This window comes from Xiphophorus hellerii, chromosome 4 (genome assembly GCF_003331165.1).
Source record: "Xiphophorus hellerii strain 12219 chromosome 4, Xiphophorus_hellerii-4.1, whole genome shotgun sequence".
Taxonomy (NCBI): Eukaryota; Metazoa; Chordata; class Actinopteri; order Cyprinodontiformes; family Poeciliidae; genus Xiphophorus; species Xiphophorus hellerii.
The window spans coordinates 20,100,701-20,120,319 of NC_045675.1; the positions used below are offsets into that span (position 1 = coordinate 20,100,701).

The 19,619-nt window shown below is 35.9% G+C and overlaps 1 protein-coding gene across 2 annotated transcripts; it reads left to right on the top strand.

Annotated features, from left to right (window-relative positions):
- Positions 1-344: 344 nt before the first annotated feature.
- Positions 345-10,395, top strand: dhodh (dihydroorotate dehydrogenase). Of its 2 annotated transcripts, none has more exons than XM_032561432.1 (9): positions 345-447; positions 2,214-2,426; positions 2,520-2,719; positions 3,864-3,946; positions 4,293-4,480; positions 4,910-5,023; positions 5,841-5,994; positions 6,080-6,239; positions 7,468-10,395. In XM_032561432.1, exons 1-9 carry the CDS (start codon positions 430-432, stop codon positions 7,535-7,537), a joined length of 1,200 nt encoding a protein of 399 aa, XP_032417323.1. In that variant the 5' UTR covers positions 345-429; the 3' UTR covers positions 7,538-10,395. The 2 variants fall into 2 exon arrangements, with proteins under 2 accessions (XP_032417323.1, XP_032417324.1); XM_032561433.1 differs by lacking the exon at positions 345-447 and adding an exon at positions 534-674.
- Positions 10,396-19,619: the final 9,224 nt, after the last annotated feature.

Below are 19,619 nucleotides of genomic sequence, written 5' to 3' on the forward strand. Positions count from 1 at the left end.
TCTTTCATATGAAAATGAGAAAACTTCCTCCAGCAAAAAAAAAAGCCGGAGGACTCTGCATAAGTTCTTAGTACTTTAGGAAAATCAGTGCAGCCACTCAAACAAGATGCAAAGCGAAGGAGCTGCTTGATGTCACTCAAGTTGAGTCAAGTTTTCCCTCCTTACGCAGGCCAATGAAATGTTCTGAACATGATTTATAATTTTAGCCAACATATGTTGTTTGTCAATACGGTGTGTATGCGATTTATAACTTTTACGAATAAAAAAAAATAGTTTGTGTATATGAATCTGTCCCCTTTCTTGGTCGTGTCAAGATTTTGGCCTTGTGACGTAAGTATCGCGAGAAGATGTGGAGGAAGCGTGAGAGTTTGTGTAACATGTAGGAAATAACAACACGGTGTCCTTTAATGCTGTAACGCAGCTGTCTCCATGGCGGGACGATTGAAGGTAAATTTGCACAGTGTAGCAAAACGTAATTTTTCATTGAATTAGATGTTCCTGGACTACATGCGTGTTTCCGTTTCCCCGCTCTGCTTCTTTGCTCTACAGCAGGAGCTAAACAATAAACACAGCCATTCATTTCTGTCGCTACCAAGAGCACAAGTTACCCGAGTTTATTTTGCTGCTTTTATAGTATATAGCTCTAATTTTGTTCAGCCTGGTGAAAATTAAAGGTAAGAGACGCTATTCGCTGAGAGGAAAAGAAAATATGTCAACACACTCCTTTTATTTAGCACATTTCTTTTGAGCTTTTTCTTCCAGTACTCTTCATGGAAACCAGCACTTTTACCAGTCCTAAAATAATTGCTGAAGGGTTTTCTTCCAAAGTTATCAAAACCTTTTTGAATAGTTTCCTATTTATTATTTCTCACGAGGCACAATAAAATAAAAGTATAAGCAAAACTTGACAATACAACCATTGTGTTCTTGTTTTTAAAAAAGAGACAGTAGTCAAAGAGAAAAGACTCATTTGAGTTTTTTTTATTTACAAAATGTAAATTATACCTTCAGCTTAATATATATATATATATTGATTGCAATAAAAAACATTGTAAGTGGTCTTGATGAGTATTTCTCCAGGCTTTCTGTAAATTGTTCTAAGGTATCCTTGGACTTTGTTTGCTTTATTTAAAACAAGAGATTAGAGATGCACCAATCAATCGACCAGAGATCGCCAGACATTCCTCAGCTCATTTCTGACTGTTGATCAGTGAGTCAAACACTGAAACATCAAAATCCTACCCCCCCTCCCAATCCAATAAATGCACAAAAACTAAGAGCTGCAAAAACTTTCTGCCCGTAATCTGACCAAATCACATTTAAAAAAAAAAAAAAAATCAGGTCATGGTTGATGCATGAACGTGAAAAAAAAAACGTGCGACACATTTTTTTCCTCTTTTCAGTTTGAGTTCATATAATACGTCTGAATCAGGAAATCTGGAAATCAGTACAAGCAAAGTTCAAGTGTGATTGATGCATCTCTATCTCAATACATGACCGCCTTCTGAATTTAAAAAAATTTCTTGTTGTTTTGATGTTGTCATCGTTTAAAGCACTTAACTCTCACATGTGACCCAATGTTGTGTCTGAACAGAACAGGCAACCAATAACAAGTCAATTCAACTAATATGTGTACAGAGTTTAAATGTTTACTAAAATCCCAACTTTTTGAAGTCATCGTTCGGTGCATATTTTGTACATATTGATAAAGGGAAACTAATAAATGATATATGATTTATTTGAACTGAAGTGACTTAAAATAGTCTTATTTTTAATTCAGGATAATCAGGTGTAGCAAATTCTTGGATACATTACACAACAATAAAACCTCCTAAAAATGGTTAGGATGATAATTTAATTGTTTTTTTTTTTGTAAAACTTTGCTGATATTTGAGAATACAAAATGTTTACATCACTTTGGAGTTGTTTAAAGTTGACACTAAACATGCTCATCTAGCAAGAACAAGTGGATTATTATGTTTCCATATTGTTTAGCATATTTGTTCAATAACAGATAATAACCTTAGAGTTTGACATCTGAGTGGCATCGGCTTCACTTGTGTTTGTTATTTAGTCTCTCATACATCAGTCGGTATTCCTATCTTAGCTCATTGTGGAAAACAAATCACCACAAACAAGGTAATTTTTGTAACCTAATTACAAACAGTTTAAACACAACTATTTGAAATATTTTTTCATGGTTTCATCAACAGAAGCAGCTCAAAGAGGCGGTGAAGGTCATCAGCTCGGGCAGTCTTTTGTTTGCTTCCTATCTCACTGTTGTTGGAGATGAGCGCTTCTATGCCAACCAGCTGATGCCTTTGCTGCAGAGGCTTGTGGGCCCAGAAACAGCACATGTATTGTCAGTGAAGATGATAGGACTGGGTCTGGTTCCTCTGAACCGCTACCAGGACCCGGCGTCACTGGTAAGCAAGTAACTTCAATGTCTCCTCTATAAACCGGACTCTTCTCATAGAGATTAATCAAACACTGTTCTGTTTGCTGCTGTGTGTCTACAGGAAGTGAATGTGCTTGGACTGAAGTTCAAAAACCCTGTTGGGATTGCGGCAGGATTTGATAAGCATGGCGAGGCTGTGGACGGCTTGTACAAACTGGGGTTTGGTTTCGTTGAAGTGGGCACGATCACACCGAAACCTCAGGAGGGAAATCCTAAACCCCGTGTGTTTCGCCTCCCTGAAGATCAGGCAGTTATTAACAGGTATGTTTGGAAAGGCAATAAACTGCATTCTCTTATGTATTTTACCCGCTTAGTTAAATCTATACAGTGTTTGATTAATCTCTATGAGACTATACAGACTAGTATAGATTTAACTAAGTAAACTCTGATTTGAGCTGTATTTTACAGTTTTCACATGTATTCATGCAATGACCATTATTGAATAAAGTCAGTTTAATCTGTGCTGCGGAAAAATACAGAAAAGCAAGCTTGGTTATTCATCAAACATTTTTAGCTTATTAAATTCTGTACAAAATGTTATTTTGTGTAGTTTACTTTTAAAATTTCAGGTCATAAAACTTAAATAACAGGAGATGTATTGGTCCACTTCTTGTGTACAGCTTAAGGACTGGATCCATATAAGTGATTCACATATAGATATTAGGGCTGCAAGTAACTATTATTTTAGTAATCAATTTATTCTGAGAATCAATAAAAAAAGTGGCACATTCTGCACATTTTTATTTACTCACTTCAGCCCTTTTATGCAGTATTAGAAATACATTAAAAGATGCAAATAAATAATTCACTTTATTTTTTAAATAAGAAAATATGCAGTAACATTGCATTCCTTTAGTGCACACTTGACCATTTGTAGCAAATGATGCATCTGCAGCTAAAAGAATACTTTTAACAACATGTGAAAAGCTCAGCCTTTTTTGCTTGACTTAACATCAATGCAGTGTAGAGCTAATCTGTTGGCTATTCTTTAGATTAGCCAATTAATAATTGGATAGCAAAAGTTGCTTAATAGGAGATTTTATTTATTTTTTATTTTTTTACAGAATTGAACCAGGTGAAGCTAAAACTTTCACTTGAGAAATTATGGGTAAAACATGTTTATAGACAAAGGTGTTTTTATCTTTAATACAACATTTTTATATTTTTTGTACAGTTTCGACTTAATTTTGTTTTGTTTTTTTCAGCAAATTATCTTTTGTTGAGTCTATTTGCTAAAGTTAACAGTTAATCGATTACTAAATATGTTGACAATTATTTTAGTAATCGATTGATCGTGATTAATATGCTTAATCATTTTAACCCAAATAGATCTAAGGTAGTAAAATAATAAACTAGACTTTAGGTCATTGCTGTTGTGAATGTCTTGTGCGTTTATTTTGTCAAGGTACGGATTCAACAGCTGTGGTTTGGCAGATGTCCACACAAGGTTGAAGACTAGAGGAGAAACGCAGCAAAAGCTCAGTAACAGTGAGTACATCTCATGGCCCATAGCTTACTGTAAATATTTCAATTAAACTTAAAGAAACACAAATGCAGCAAAGCAAATGAATGTTTTACTGACACAAGATGTTGTGATTTTAATCATTGGATTGTGTTGGAAGAGTTTGAGAGGAAATTAAACTGTTCTTTCTAATCTTTGGGTGCGGTTAAATGTTCCTGACCTCACCTTGTCTCACATTTTATTGCTCGCAGCTCATTTAGCGCATCAGCTCTCTCTGCCTCTGCTGAGCCATGCATGCAGTGATCCAAGCTGTGTTTGTGTTTACCTGACCCTTGCTGTTTGTGTGTCTGCTTATGCTTCTTTTGTTTACAGCTGGCCTTCCCCTGGGCATCAACCTGGGGAAGAACAAGCTTTCCCAGGATGCATCTGCAGATTACTCGGAGGGGGTAAGAGCTCTGGGTCCGCTCGCTGACTACCTGGTGGTCAACGTCAGCAGCCCCAATACGCCAGGCCTGCGAGATCTGCAGGGGAAGGCTGAGCTCCGGCAGCTTTTACGCACGGTAGGACTCGCCGGATGTTTAATTTTTATGACCAGGAAAGAAAACTTTCCTTACAGCTAAAGGAATCTCAAGGGCAGAATTAATGAATGCCGCTCTGCAGTGACTAGAGTGACAAAAGCCCTTTGGCCTATGACCTCAATGCAAGCTTGTTGGTATTTCGATTTATGCTGCTTAAAAGAGTATTTGAAAGCCCTACAGTATTTTCCATCAACCAGTTATTCACAGCTGTTGGGATGAAATTCCATCAAATAAGTTTCTATGCTTAATTAGTTTTTTTAAAAATAATTTCTGATGGTGAACAAACTCAGCATTGTTGTTTAGAAACTAGTTAAAAGAACTGTTTTTTAAAAATTATTTATATTTTCAGGGTTTCTTTCAGAGAAGTTCTTTAAGCTCGTTCTGCCTTCTCACCTCATCCTGTCTGCTCAGGTTTTAAAGGAGCGTGATGCTCTGCAGGAAGTACGCAAACCTCCAGTCCTGGTTAAGATCGCTCCTGACCTCTCAGCCCAGGACAAACAGGACATTGCTGATGTTGTTACTGAGGTTTGGACATTATTCAGTGTTTGTCTGTGTGGAGTTTGCATTTCTTTTATAATTAAATGAAACAATTTGTATTCATAGGTTTAATCTGATAAACTATTCAGCTATATAAAATCTGTTGTTTGTTCCAGATTATTTTTCATTTCTGTTGTCTCGTAGTAATAAAGACTGTGGAGTGTAGCAGGTCATATCCTTCTGAGATGTCTTCAAAGTGTCATGTTCCCATGCAAACTGCCCACACCCTTTGCAAAGCTGCAGCCACTTGCACTGCTGATGAAACATCTGCTGCTTGTTTTGTGCTCATTTCAAATTAATTAGTTTTTTCTGCAGAAATTAGGTTTTTCATAGCAATAACAAATTATCAGGGTTCTTATTTGATACATTAATGTAAAATGTTTATCAATTCTGTGAATATTCAGCATTTATTTAATACTTATTTAACACAAATAAAGATGAGCACACAATCAAATAAACACACTGAGTAAAATCTGTTTAAAAGTTAATTTATTTGAATTCATAAAAGTCAAATAGAAAATGTTTTTAAGGATTCAGACCCATATTTAAGTTAGAGCAACTCTTGATTAAATAAACATATTACTGAGTTTCATGGTCATGAGAAACAGAAAAAATCTTTGAAAGGTTTTATTGAAAGTTTGTTAAAATGTTAAAATATTACGTCTTTAACTAAAAGCCAGCTTTGAACTTTTAATTTAATGATGTGATGAAGTTTATGGGTAAATATCGTCCTTTTCCTTTTACTGCTTGTTTCTGCAGGAACACACACCATTCACGTCCTGTCGTCTTTTCTCTGTGTTCGCAGTTGGGAGTAGATGGTTTGATGGTGTCTAACACCACTGTGTCCAGGCCAGAAACGCTTAAAGACCCACACAAGTCTGAGGCTGGTGGGCTGAGTGGCCAGCCTCTCAAAGACCTCTCCACTAAGACTGTCAGAGAAATGTATAATCTAACCAAAGGTTGCTGTCTGCATCATTTTCTCCATTTACTGTCCCTCTTAAAGTAAAAAGAGCACACATGAAGGGAAGCTTTGTTTGGTTTCAGGTAAAGTGCCGATCATTGGAATTGGGGGCGTGGCCAGTGGGCAGGATGCGATGGATAAGATCCGGGCTGGCGCCTCACTGGTTCAGCTCTATACTGCCTTGACCTATCAGGGTCCTCCTGTGGTGAGGAAGATAAAGCAAGAACTGGAACAACTTCTTAAGTGAGTATGAACATGCAAAGAGGTTATGAAAATGTACCAAAATTAACAATACCAAGGACGTTTTTGACGTCAGTGATTTAGGATGATATAATTTTAGCTTAAATGACAAAAAGTATGTCATCATACATCAAATGACCATTGACTGACAGTATAGCTGCACACAAGCAATGAGTGTGTGAATGAAATGATTTGCAAGGAGTCTGGTACATTTAGATAAGTGACCAGAGGCAATAAGTGGTACCATCAAGAAGCAGCAGTAGCGACAGTCCAAACAATTAGAAAAGATGACCAAACAGAGAGGGAGATAAATTAGACAGAATTACCAAAATTTGGTGGAATTTGAAAGAGTCCATATTGGGGCTACATGAGGTGAGGTGATCAAACAGTGCAACTCCAAGGCATGAATAAAAATATAATAGTATTTCAAAACAAAACTTCCATCTCTATATATTAAGGCAATGCAAGTTACTTTGCATAGAACAGTTCACGTAATTCAGAACCCTTTATAGGAAACACAAGGACAGAGATAGGATTGATCCAAAATACATGATACATATAAAAACACAACTGTCAAAATTTAAGCACCACATACGAATAAAGTAGTGTTAACAAAAAAAATAAACAAACTAAAAACAAAAGTATGCTGCAAGTAGCCGCAATGTTTTCCTGATATAAAGGAACCATCTGTTCTGCATATCTCAGTTTTTAGGGTTGAGGAACATTGAAACTAAATGCTTCCTATCCTTGCTTGGTTCTGGTTCTGGTCCTGGAATCACTGAACGAGCCAGATTCAGTCTGACAGCAACTCAAAAAAGAAACTTTTCAGCAAGGAGAGACAAGTTTCTGTAGAAGCAGAATTTTATTATTGGACAAAGACAGAAAATGTTTTATTAATGTTTGTCCCATACCCACACGGAGGTTAAAGCTGATTTCTGAGTTAGCTGCTTTCTCTCTGGTTTTCAGAGCAACAACATTGTCTTCCTGTAGTAATAATCACTAAGTTTCAAACATGTTAGCTTATCTTTGAGAAAGAAGCTGAGTGCTGAGTAAAATAAATGACTAAACCATTAGAAATTAGATTACACAATCTTCTTGCTTGCTTTTATCAATGTGAAACATTTATTGCCGCCTGTCTATTATTTGGTTGTTGTTAGTTACCTCTTCAGTAGTTACAGCAGTATAAAGGGGATTTTTATTACTATTACTAATACTTCTTTTCTTTGTTTAGAGATCAAGGTTTTAGCTGTGTATCTGAGGCTGTTGGAGCAGATCACAGGGAATCAGAGAGAAAATCTTAGCAAACCCTCCTAAGACGCTGCAGCCCATGGAGCTGCCATCTTCTCCATCAAATCAACACAATCAAGTTTCTGTGATAAATTCAAATTTATTGGGATTGTTCATTAGTCCATTCTGATTTTCAGGGTGGCAATAAATCATCTGTTTTTATATTTCATTTTACATTTTCAATACATTACAATATCTTAATTTTTGAATATTTTGTTTTTGGTCACTGTATTGTAAAGCAGGTCTGTAACCTGATTACAGCAGGTCATGTTTTGTTACAATGTAACAGAAGTTTGTGTTTTTAAAATGCATGAAAACACCAAAGTGCTTAAAAACATTTTTAATAGTTTAGATATTTTTGTTTGCGTAAAGAACATAATGTGCCATAACAACATTTGGCTAAAACCTTAAAAATTGATTGAATAATTAAATACAATTTAAACTTTAACACAAATTTTGACATGTTTTTTTTTCTCTTTGTATTGCTGTCAGTTGCTGTAGCTATATAAGTGTAAGAACTTGATGTATTTCAGATGCATTGAAACCCAAATCTCATTCATGTTGTTCTTGGCATTTATATTACACCTGCTTGAGTGTCAGTGCAGCAAACCTGATTCCAGGCAAGACGCATTTGTTTCAACAACTAGACAGTTCAGTGCTTTAAATGATGAAAACATAGGGGCATAATTAAGGAAAGGAAAGGAAACAAAAGAAAAGTTGGACAACATACTAAAATTGGTGTTTCAGTAAATATGCAATAGTCAAAGGCAGCTGCCAACAAATGGGTTTTTCAGCCTTGATTTAAATCAACTCTTTTTCTGGAAGTTTGTTCCAGATTAGTGGAGCACAAAACCTGAATGCTGCTTCTCCATGTTTGGTTCTGGTTCTGGGGATGCAAAGTATTGAACTAGAAGACCTGAGTGGTCTGGAAGGTTGATAAAAACAACAGGTCTATAATGTATTTTGGTGCAAAGCTATTCAGTGATTTATAAGCTAACAGAAGCGTTTTAAAGTGTTTTCTCTGAGCTAATGGGAGCAGGGGCAACTTGGTTGATATACTCTGTGAGAACAGAACCAGTAATACCAGAACTGTGGCTCTTCTGGAGCATTTATGTGGCTGATTTGATAAGGGAAGTCTCAGTGCTATTGTGACTTGAGCAAAATATATCAAAGTGGTTGGTTTGATATCTTGATATCAAAACAACCAAATATTTAAAAGTTATTTAAATATTTGAAATTGGCCTGTAATTTTGCAATAGCAGCTTTTCCAGATTGTTCTTTTTTAACAGTGCTTTGATAGCTGCTGTTTTAAAAACAAAACAGTTTTTAAGACAATTATTTGCGTCGTATCAGACGCTATAACTGGCAAAACTTTCTTAAAGAAATCTGTGGGTAAAATATCGAGACAGCAGGATTTGTGGTTGATTTGGTAGAATTGTCGTTTCCATTTTTTATACACTGCCCAATATTGGTACTGAACTTGATACTTATGTACACGCTAAACCCCATATTTTCTAAATTTTCTCAGTAAAGATGTGAGCAAATTCATTGTGGGATCAATAAAGTGCAGTTTAGATGATACAGCCTGTATGAAGCTGTGATCTTTGAAAGCATTTGTAATTCAAGCCGCTGTCTTTCAAGCAGTCTCTTTCCTTCGTGTGTGTCAATAGTACTGCATGACACGGAAAATATTTGCAACAGACAAGAACCTAATAAAATATAAGAATCATGTAATAGTAAATTGAATAGGGTTTTATTGTATTTAAATATCTGAATATTGGTGAAAAGCATCTGAAACAGCAGTAAATACATGAATGCTGACAGAGAGATTGTTAGACATCAGTATGTTTAAGATGACTTTATTGTATACATACAGCAACAAAGGAAGTCTGCACATAGCTGTGTTTTCATGTCCAGATAATTGGAGCAGACGGCTGCTCTAAGAAATATTCTTGGCTTTTTATCACTTATCAACACATTGAAATTCTCAAAAAGTGCCCAGAATAGGTTATATTTATTAGTTGCTGCCTGTGAAAGCAGCAGTGCTGTGAGGATCAGCTGTGAGCTGCTTATTTCTCTCCTGAGGCAAAATCCAGACCGTCTCATCCCATATGTGGTGTCAGAAGAGGAGGGGAAGCAAAACTTTCTGAACTGTTGGCCACTTGGATGTACGGGTTCCTCAAATAACTTCTGTCATTGCTCGGAGGTAACAGTGGTGACCGCACAGCTCCTGTCCCTGCAGGCTTCACTTGGCTTTGAATTTTAGAGCTAGCAGGAAATGAAAGGTCCACTGTATCATTTCTCTTATGTAACTCTTAAAGCTGTTTCTTCTTAAATACAGCCAATCATTCATGTGGTAGATGTGCTTCTGCTCAGCACACTTGATTGATCTGATTGCACTGCCTCATCAGCAAGTCCTGCAAAAATTAAGTTAATTGCAAAGTCAGGTATGTGACAGGAATGAACCACCTCAAACATGGAGGTCAGTGGGCTCTGGGGAGCTCTACCGTATTAATAATACAAGAGCCTTCTAATATTAGATCTAAGGTATTGAAACAGAGAAATGGGTAATCAATAGTACAATATCCCCCCAAAAACAACAAATATGCAACAGAATGGATGAAAGAGCTCCAGATGTCAACCTGACTAAAATGTTGGGGTGGGGTGTAAAAACAAATGTCTGCAAACCTGGATGAAGTTGAGTACTATTGTAAAGACAAGACAGAGAAAAGTTCTTGTGCAGTGACTGAAGTCATGAAGAAATCACTTGACAGTATTGATACTAAAAAGATGGTTCAACATGCTTGTAAATTACAAAGTGTGCTTTGTTTTTCCCTTGATTTTTTCCATTAAATGGGTAGAAAAAACACAATTTCAGCCTCTAAATATTTTTGAATATTCTGAATATGTTGCTGGCAGTCATGAGGAATCCAGGCGATATGATTAACCGGAAAACTTCGAGATTTCTCAAGCCTCCAGTGGTTTCTGATTCTGGTCATTTTAATGACATTTACTGCAGGATGAGGTCAACATTGTGAAGAGTCTCATGAAGAGTTGGATGGACTGTTACAAAATCTGATCTACACATTAACCCCCCCCCCATTAAGAAGATCTGTTACATCATTAGTGATTGCCAGACTCTGGCCACATCAATAGTCTTAGATTCATATGCTGAACTCTGTGCAGAACTTTCTGCTCTGAATGTAACAACAATCAAACCAGCTTCCCTGCATTTTTGATTTACAGCCACCAGGTACCACCAGATTTTGTTTGTATGGATTTTGTTTGTTTGCTTGTTTCAAAACGGATCCTATGTTGCCATCAACAAAAGAGTATCAGAGAAATCTGAGCCTTCAACTCTGTTGGCGTCATTCTGTGGGGAAGGCTTATCTCAGACAACAGAACCATGAAAAAATACACAGCACTCATTCTCAAGAGGAAGTCTGCTTTACACTGCCAAACACTTGAGATCAATGCAGCCTTGTTCTCAAAGTTGGATTAAACCATGAAAACCCTGCAGGAGTTTCCATGTAACTTTTCTTTACACGGATGCTTCCATGTAAATCCTGTTCATCAAGATTAATTATTTAGATCTTTTTTCTTAATTGAAATAAACATGCAAGCCTTTAGGGGGCTTAGACACAACTCTACACTTTACATTATTAAACTTGGGCTGATCTGCTAAAATGCAAATTGGCCCTGGATCCAGTTTCACAGTTCGCTAGGCTGCAATTTCTCTATTTGGACTCTACTGCTAAAGTGTTTTTCAAAGTTCAAGAACTTTGAATCATAAGAGACGTTTGATTGAGTAAAGTTCAAATCAAATCAGCTTTTAATGTCAATTTATAACAATTTTAAATGGGTTGAAAAAACCAGATATTGTAAAGGCAGTGATGTTCAGACGTAACAAGCTTACAAAAACTAAATAAATCAGCCTTCTGTTTAATAAAAACACACAGCCATTGTTTTAACTATTTAATAATTTGTCCTACTGCCACAACCACAGAGCATATTGTCCCGCAGAGTAAATAGGTTTAATTTTTTTTTCTTTTGTGCGCTGATCTTGTTTTTCTTACTATGTCCTTAGAAAGTATCTCTTCAAATGGTTCCATTAGCTGTAGACATATTCAAATTCAGATTAAAATGACTACTAACTAAGATATGACAGACAGTAGAAAATAAGTCAGCAGAATCAGGCAATTCATTACATTTAGAAGAAAAACATTTTCTGAATATTCACTGTGGAATGGCGTCATCACTCGATAAAGATCCTTCACTTTAGTTGAGGCCCATAAGCACTTTATTCTTAGCACATATTTTAAACAAACTTGTTTTCAGAGATGTGAAGGGACAGTAAAATAGATGCAGAGGTGATTTTGCAACAGGGAGTGCAGCAGGTGCTGTCAGCGGTTTTTTGCCTGCCTTAAGATGCATCTATGAGCCTGTCAGCTTCATGTCATCAAGTCAGCATAAATGCTCTTCTATGATCTAATTGAATGATGTTTAGGTGCTTGTGTTAAATTTTATATGGTCAGAAGTTAATCTAGTAAGTAGAGAAACGACAACAAAATTACTATTTTCATTCTTTTTTGAGATTTTGACTCATATTTGCAATTTATTTTGCTGCTGAGACTGAGGAGTTGTACATCTCTGCGCGTTTGACTGCAGATTATTGGCTCGTTAGCCTAATTTTATTCTGCAAAATGTTCGAATTTCCCACCTGAACAGTGTGGTATGACTGAAAGAGAGATGATGGACACAGTAATGTGGTTTGCATTTCTGCAGAGGACTGCAGAGATTGAAGAACTCAAGGCAGAGAAACCTTTTTTTTTATCTTGACTGCACAAGATCCAATTTACCCACATAAATGCTGTGATTGGCCTGAAAGTAAAATATGCACCATTAGTCTGCAGGGCCTAAAACCCACAGGAGTCAGACTGAAATTAAATTGCAGAAATTTAAAAAGTGAGTACTCAGTGATACGTGCTGCATTACAGTGAATAAATTTACTCTCCAAATTAATTAATACTGTGCACCATCTTACACATTGCTGAGAGGAAGAAGATGATGAGAACCAATTGAACACATTTAGAGTACATGATATATGATGCACAGAAACTCGTCACTTTCCAAGTTACTGCTTTTAATCAAACTCTGACCATCAATCAAACATTAAGAAAACGGCCAAATAAATAGAAAACAGTCACAGGAAGAAACCAATTAAATTGCGATTAAAGCTAAACATTTTAACTCAAGAAGTAAATATGATGTTTTTACATTACGAGAAGGAGGAAGGAGCTGTATTTATTGTTTATGATGATTTATTCTTAATATAACCAAAATGCTGTTGACACATGACTCTGATCTAACCATTTACTAAAAGATGTAAGCATTTATAAAATAGTAAAAGATAGAAATAAAAAGCAATGTTTTATAAAATGTCAGACACAAGGAATCTTTCTATGATTGTTTGGGGCTTATTTTTCTGAATATGTCCCAGAATAGAAATCTGGATTACACATGCGCTGAACTTTTACATACTCTGTATGTATGTCAGTGCATTTTGGCATAAATATTTTATAAGTCAAAAGACGTATTTGCAGCTTCTGTAATGGAAAGCAAATGGCTGAAATGACAGAGAACTACTTTTTTTTTGTTTGTTTTTTTGAACCTATCCTTCTCATTTAAATGTAAATTATTAACATAACTATAGATATGTTAAAATTATATTTCATAATCTGAATAGCACTCAGCCATATTTTCAAATTAACACTACAGCCGTTTTGCTTTCTTTTCTACAGTCTAATGCTACTCTGGCCTAAAATGTCTCAGATGTTCTGACTAAATTCTTATTTTCCTTGCGTACATGCAAACTATTTGTTTGTTGGGTTGTTTTACAATTTGCTTACCAAAAAAAAGCTTCTAGAAAAAAATTCAAATAAATCAAACCCTATCCACCAATAAGAGTCTTCTTCAAACTCTGAGATTGTTTGTTCTTCTGCATCTGACTCTGTCAAACAAAGGTAAGGATGATATATTTAACCATTCTGAATCAATCATATTAGTAAGAAGCTTCACAATGAACACACCTTCCTCATCTTTCATACATCATTACACTTGACACATACACAAGTTACAGCACCAGGATGACAAGTTTAAATTAGGGACAGGTTTTTTTTTAAGAAGGAAAAGTTTCCTTTCTGGATAGGAATAATGGTAAATATTTAAAATGATCACGTAAGCAAAACTTTAAATGTATGCAGAATTGGGAACTTGCTGTTTCAAGTCATATTTCAATGTCAAGAAAAGAAATACACACAAAGATGTAAGTCTACCTAAATGTAGCTTAGTGCAAATCACTTCTCTTATGAGAAAATCTTGAGCCAGGCGGAGAACTGCGTGTCCTCGGTGCAGGTTGACGGAAGGCTACAGAGGAGCGTCCATCTGCAGATGGTTGTTACGGAAGTGGGATGAAGCCTCAGGCTAAAGGAAGTCACAGGTGTGATGGAGGCAGGCGGAGTCTAAGACCGCACACCATCCTGCCAAGACTCATTAGCAGTGACGGGCGGCTGCACACACATACAGAATTAAAACAAGATAAGAGCAGAAAGCACCTTTTAGAAAGTTTCAGGGTTTTAAGAACCTGACACACTTATAATGGAAAGTTTACCTTAGCAAAAATGTAGTTAACGTGATTATTTGTATATATGTAAACAAAAATCAAATGTAATGCTATTGTATTCCAAACAATATTTTAATCACCAAAACACATTTTTTTGTAAAGACTATTGATAGAATATATATATATATCTTATTGAAAGACCTATGAAATTACCCTATTTAATTACCATGAATTAAATTTTAAACATTAAAGAGAGAATTCTTGAAATTGGGGAGAATTTTAGAACAATGTTTATTCATGAACAGAAATCTGGATATTGAATTTTAATTTCATATACACTATTATTAAAACATTGTATTCTACTACTGTGTTTACATTATGGTCTGTGTGATTTATAAAATATACATAACATGGAAAAAATTGTAAAGAACTTACTGGAGAAGTTTTTGGAATAATTCAGCTTTGATTATATCTCTCATTATAACTTTATATAATTCTTGGATCTGATAATTTGAGCCGCTGACTGTAAGCCGTGCAGTAAAGCCACATGAGACTTCAACTCAATGCTCAGCCCAAGATGGCGTGAAGCAAGCGTAGAGAAAGGCATCAGAAATATGCTGCTTTTTTAATATATAATCCACAAATACATGGAACTATTAAATAAAACTCAAACAACTCAATGAGTCAGAATAAGCAGTTTGCTGGTATGATTTTACTGTGGATGTACTGCTAGGTACCATGAAAAAAGAAGAAAATACTTTTTTAGTTTGTCATTATGAAACTGTTTTTAACATTTTTTTAAACTAGATACAATAAACATGTCCGTATTGTTTGTTACTCCTGACTTTCAGAGACGTCATGGTGACACCTTTCACAGAGTAAAACTCCACTGATAAATATTAAAGCAGAAACCTCTCAGCATGACGACAGGCTGCAGTGATAGAAACACTCAAACTAAGTGCAACAGAGAACTGATTGTAGAGACTTTGGGTGAACTGTGCATATATGTGTGTATTTATAGCAGGCAACTTAAGCAGAGCCTCCAGGTTGGTCTGACATCGTGCCCACAGCTGTTTCCTTGACCTGGGAGCCGGCAGCAAGCACCAATGAGGTCTCTGTAGTTTATGATGGATAATATAACTCACATAATTTGAAACAGAGGGAGTCGATATTGTGGCGGATAAATATGAAGTTATAATTTTTTTTATCAGATTCTCATCTGAGCTTCAGAGCTCTATGCACTGTCACAAGAAGCAAACTGCAAACATGAACCATGTCAACCCCACGGTTTATTTTTTGCTTTCTGCACTTAGTGCTCATCATTTTTTAAAAGTAAATGAGTTACAATATTAATGAGGGAGAAATTTTCAAGATGAGATCACACACACAACAAAGAGTATAGGTTTATGATTTTTTTAAAAGGCAAATTTTGAAATAGTAAGCAGACTTTATTTGAAAAATAAATCTTTCAAAAAGACCTATGGGATTTTTCTGCTTCTGACTGACAAGCAGTTTCTAAAAAGCAAAAAAGCAAAAAAATAAATAAAATAAATAAATTAAATTTGAAATCTTTTCTCCTTGAAGGAGGTTAACTGCAAGATTTTGAAGATTAAATTCCTTTCCAGATAAACTGGCATCTGAAAATTTTGGCCTAAAAACACCATGCAGCAAAACATGAGCACGATTTAGAAATCAGAGGTTTGCCAAAAGAATGTTTCTTCCTGTTTGTACTCAAGCAGTGATAAATGTAATTAACAACAATCTGGTGGTGGTTCACTGTCCTGGGCCAAATTCAAACATTAGCTTTACGTTCCAACTAATATGGTTTTACACTAAAATGAGGAAACACAGAGAGTTCTTTACTTAAGACATAAGATTAGATTCTAACAGCTTTTTAGCTCAAACTCACTTCAAAAATGTTGAACTATCCCTTTAAGGCTGAAACATATTTTGTCTATTTATTTTCTGTGGAGGTTCCCACAGCAAGTAGTATTAAACAATACAATTAGAGTGAAGAATGTCTGAAGCTGATAAAGAGATCACGTGGATTTGTTTTACTTTTGCAAACCTGGTTCTGATGTGGGTTGCCGTTGCCCCTGTGGATAAAGCCCGGTATCACTAAGCTCCCCGCTCTCCGTCGTCCCTCAGAGCCATCTCTGCCTTTGTCCTTTCCTCTGCTGAGTCAAAAACGGACACCAGCCACAGGTGGTCTCTGTGCTTTATTGGTTCTGACACACATCTTTTGCCTTGAGAGCTTAGGGAGACAATTAAAAATTCATAGGGACAATGAAACGAGAGGGAATTAAAAAAAAACCCCAAATAGGACAAACAAGAAAGCATAACCTTGCAGCGGCTCTAAGGTTCTCTGACCTATCATCTACAGTGTTTCTTGCTGGAGGCATCTCTGTGCCTATGAATGTGTGGTTGTGGTACAAGTTCAACGGCACAGAGTGTCTAAACTAAAAAATTTAGATGCCTTGTTAATAATACAAAGGAGGAAGAGACCTTTAACACCTGTCAACCAGAAATGTTCTTTTAAGCACCTGAACTTCATGACAGAGAGTATAGCTTAGCTCCACTCTGCAACTGGTTGAACTATTTCAGTCTCTCACGGTATCACCAGAGATTTGCCCACATTTAAATTATTCTGACTAACAAATAACCACTTATTTGTTTACCTGCAAATCAGTGTTTTTGCTATTTGTACGCAGCTAATATTCTCCACTCTGTAAGACACAATGCAGCTTTAATGGAACATATTGTTAATATTATAAATAGTGTATTTTATTCAGATGTTTTCCCACCTGCTGCCCTCCATGTGGTTATATTGTGGCATCCCTGTTGCAGAAATACTACCAGTATGAAAAGTACCATGCTAATGTGTGTTTGTGGGCTGTATGAGAGTGTGTAAGAGTTGGAGTTTGGTGTTTTATGTTCTGCATACTATTTCACACTTGGTTTCACACAGTATTCCATACTGTGTTTGTGGTCTTTTTCATTGGATCTCAGCTTCTCAGATGTTTCACATATTTGAAGATTCTTTAACATAGATACCAGATAACATATTAGTTAAAAAATAAAATGAAATAAATAATAATCATAGCAATATTAAAACAGTAAACAAATTATTCAGGTGGGAAACTCCGTCCACTTCATCATAGCTTTCACTGTACTTGGGCGTTAGCTTGAGTCGGTCCATTACAGATTCAAACACCAATTGCTTTCAGATGTTCGGAAGAAAAACATGAAACCTAGGAAAGAGTGCGTAGACAGGGCCAGACTTTGCATGCTGACAAACATAAACATTTTCCAGAAAATGCATTTCTGGAAAACAAACTACTGTGTTGCTGTGTGCGGCTTACAATCTCTGAAAAAACGTGACTGTCTGCGATGTCAAACACTTGTTTCACTGAAATGCATGTTGTTGTTTTTTTGGAGGCTCAAAGGCTCTCCATGTTTGCTACTGATTATTAATTACCTAAAATCAAAATTATAGAGAGGAAAAAAATATTTCTGCATAGTGTTAACACATTAGCAAGTTTGTACTGTTTATATGTTTAATAACTCTTTATCCTTTAGAGGATAACAAATTATCAGTGAGAAAGAAAAACACTCCCTCAGATCTCCAGTGTGTCCTCAGCTGGCCTCTCACACGCCTCCATTTTGCTGGTAAATAAAATATCTTTATTTCAAGGAATTTTTTCCATAATGAACAATGCTTGTATTGTTATTTATTGATCTACAACAAAATCCTGTAGGTTGAATTTTATTGTATCTCTTTAGCATTTATGTTTATGCAAAACAATAGTTTGGTTTGCACCACAAAGCTGTTTTATTTTGGTTAACAGGTTTGAAAATAGCTTATCTTTTGGCAACCAGAGCAGATTTTCGTACAAGTGCTGAAATATTAGGACTGAAATACATTATTTTCATTCACCCACTGTGTATAATTTCAAGGGAAGCTTTTTGCTAAATTACTTCGAAAGCTGCCTAAAAGCAAAGTGTTTAATGTTTAATGTTTCACTTCACTTTAAGATTGTTTTATTCATATTGCTCTGTTTGAATGTCATCACTAAAAGAGTTTCCATATCAAGGCATCAAATAGTTTTGCCGCAGTAAAAGCTGCCAACCTAATCATAGATACTGCCACTGACTTTTCATAAGTGCCGTTCACCCAAAATAAACGCCATCTATGAGTTTAGTGTTTCTGGGTGAGTGAAATTGAAAAAACAATTAAGGATTTTTTTTAATGCTATATCTAACCATGCAAATCAACTTGTTTTAATATTTAATTATTGTCTTAAAGGGACAGTGCAGAGTTTCAAAAGATGGGTTGTGTGAAGTATCAGAGTATATGAGTGGATTGTCCTTCTTTGGTGGAGTGTTGGTGTCTCTGCTGGACAGTCCATGAAGTTGTGTTCTTGTCACTTTCCACTCAGCAGGAACTGGGATGTGAACTTCCTGTCTGCTTCTCCCCTTCTTCTTTGTGTCCTGTGTTTGTTCTTTGTCTAACCAGTAGCTGTTCAATTGTCTGCATCATATCAATGTCAAATGTAGAGCACATTTCTGTGGCATTCACTTTTATCTGGTGTTTTTAAATATAGCTCATAGGACAGTCTTAGCTGATCTGTCAGATTGGTGCAACAAGCATCCCCAGTATATTACCAGTGATGAAGCAAACAATGATGTGATACAAAGATGTGTTGCATAAGCTCACTATCATTATGGCTCACACTAATAATATATTTTGAGGTTTAGATTGTTTCATACGGTTGCAACTTGGGCAGGTTGAGCTCTGGAATCAGCATTATTGATGTTGCCTTTCATACTGCTCACTCAACCTTACAATGCTCTCTGCAATTCTGCTTTTAAGCAGTAGGTGTTGCTACAGTGGAAATCTGCTTATATTCAAGAGACAGAAGATGACAAATCAGAGGAGATCTACTGAGATTGGCATTTTTACAAGTTGCTTTTGAACTTTCTGAAACATTTTGCAATAAATATTACTACTTCTTTTATATTCAGCTGAACGTTCATCTGTGAAGATTAATGTTAAGATTACCATCTTACCCTTTCTGAGCAGCCAACCCCTAGACGTACAAAAAATATCCACTAGCTCACTGGGATATTTGTTTATTCAAGCATTTTATAAAATATTGTCTTCTGCAGGTAAAATACTGACAGCTATTTCACAGAAGACCTTCAGAAATCTGAATTATTCTTTAATCTTTAAATCCTGCATCAGAGCTGCATGTGAAAGTCAGTAACACCTGAATGGACTTCGTGGCTTTTGGTTGGAGCCGATGTATGTTAATGTTAATACATTATCCATACCGTGTTCTGTAGACGTTGCTGTCACATCTGAGTTTCAGGCACTTTTTCTGACTTTAATTATTAATCAGATGTCCATTTTTCAAGGTGGTTGCAAAGCCTGTCAAGACACATGAGCTTCCTTTTTCTTTCAGCAGAATTTA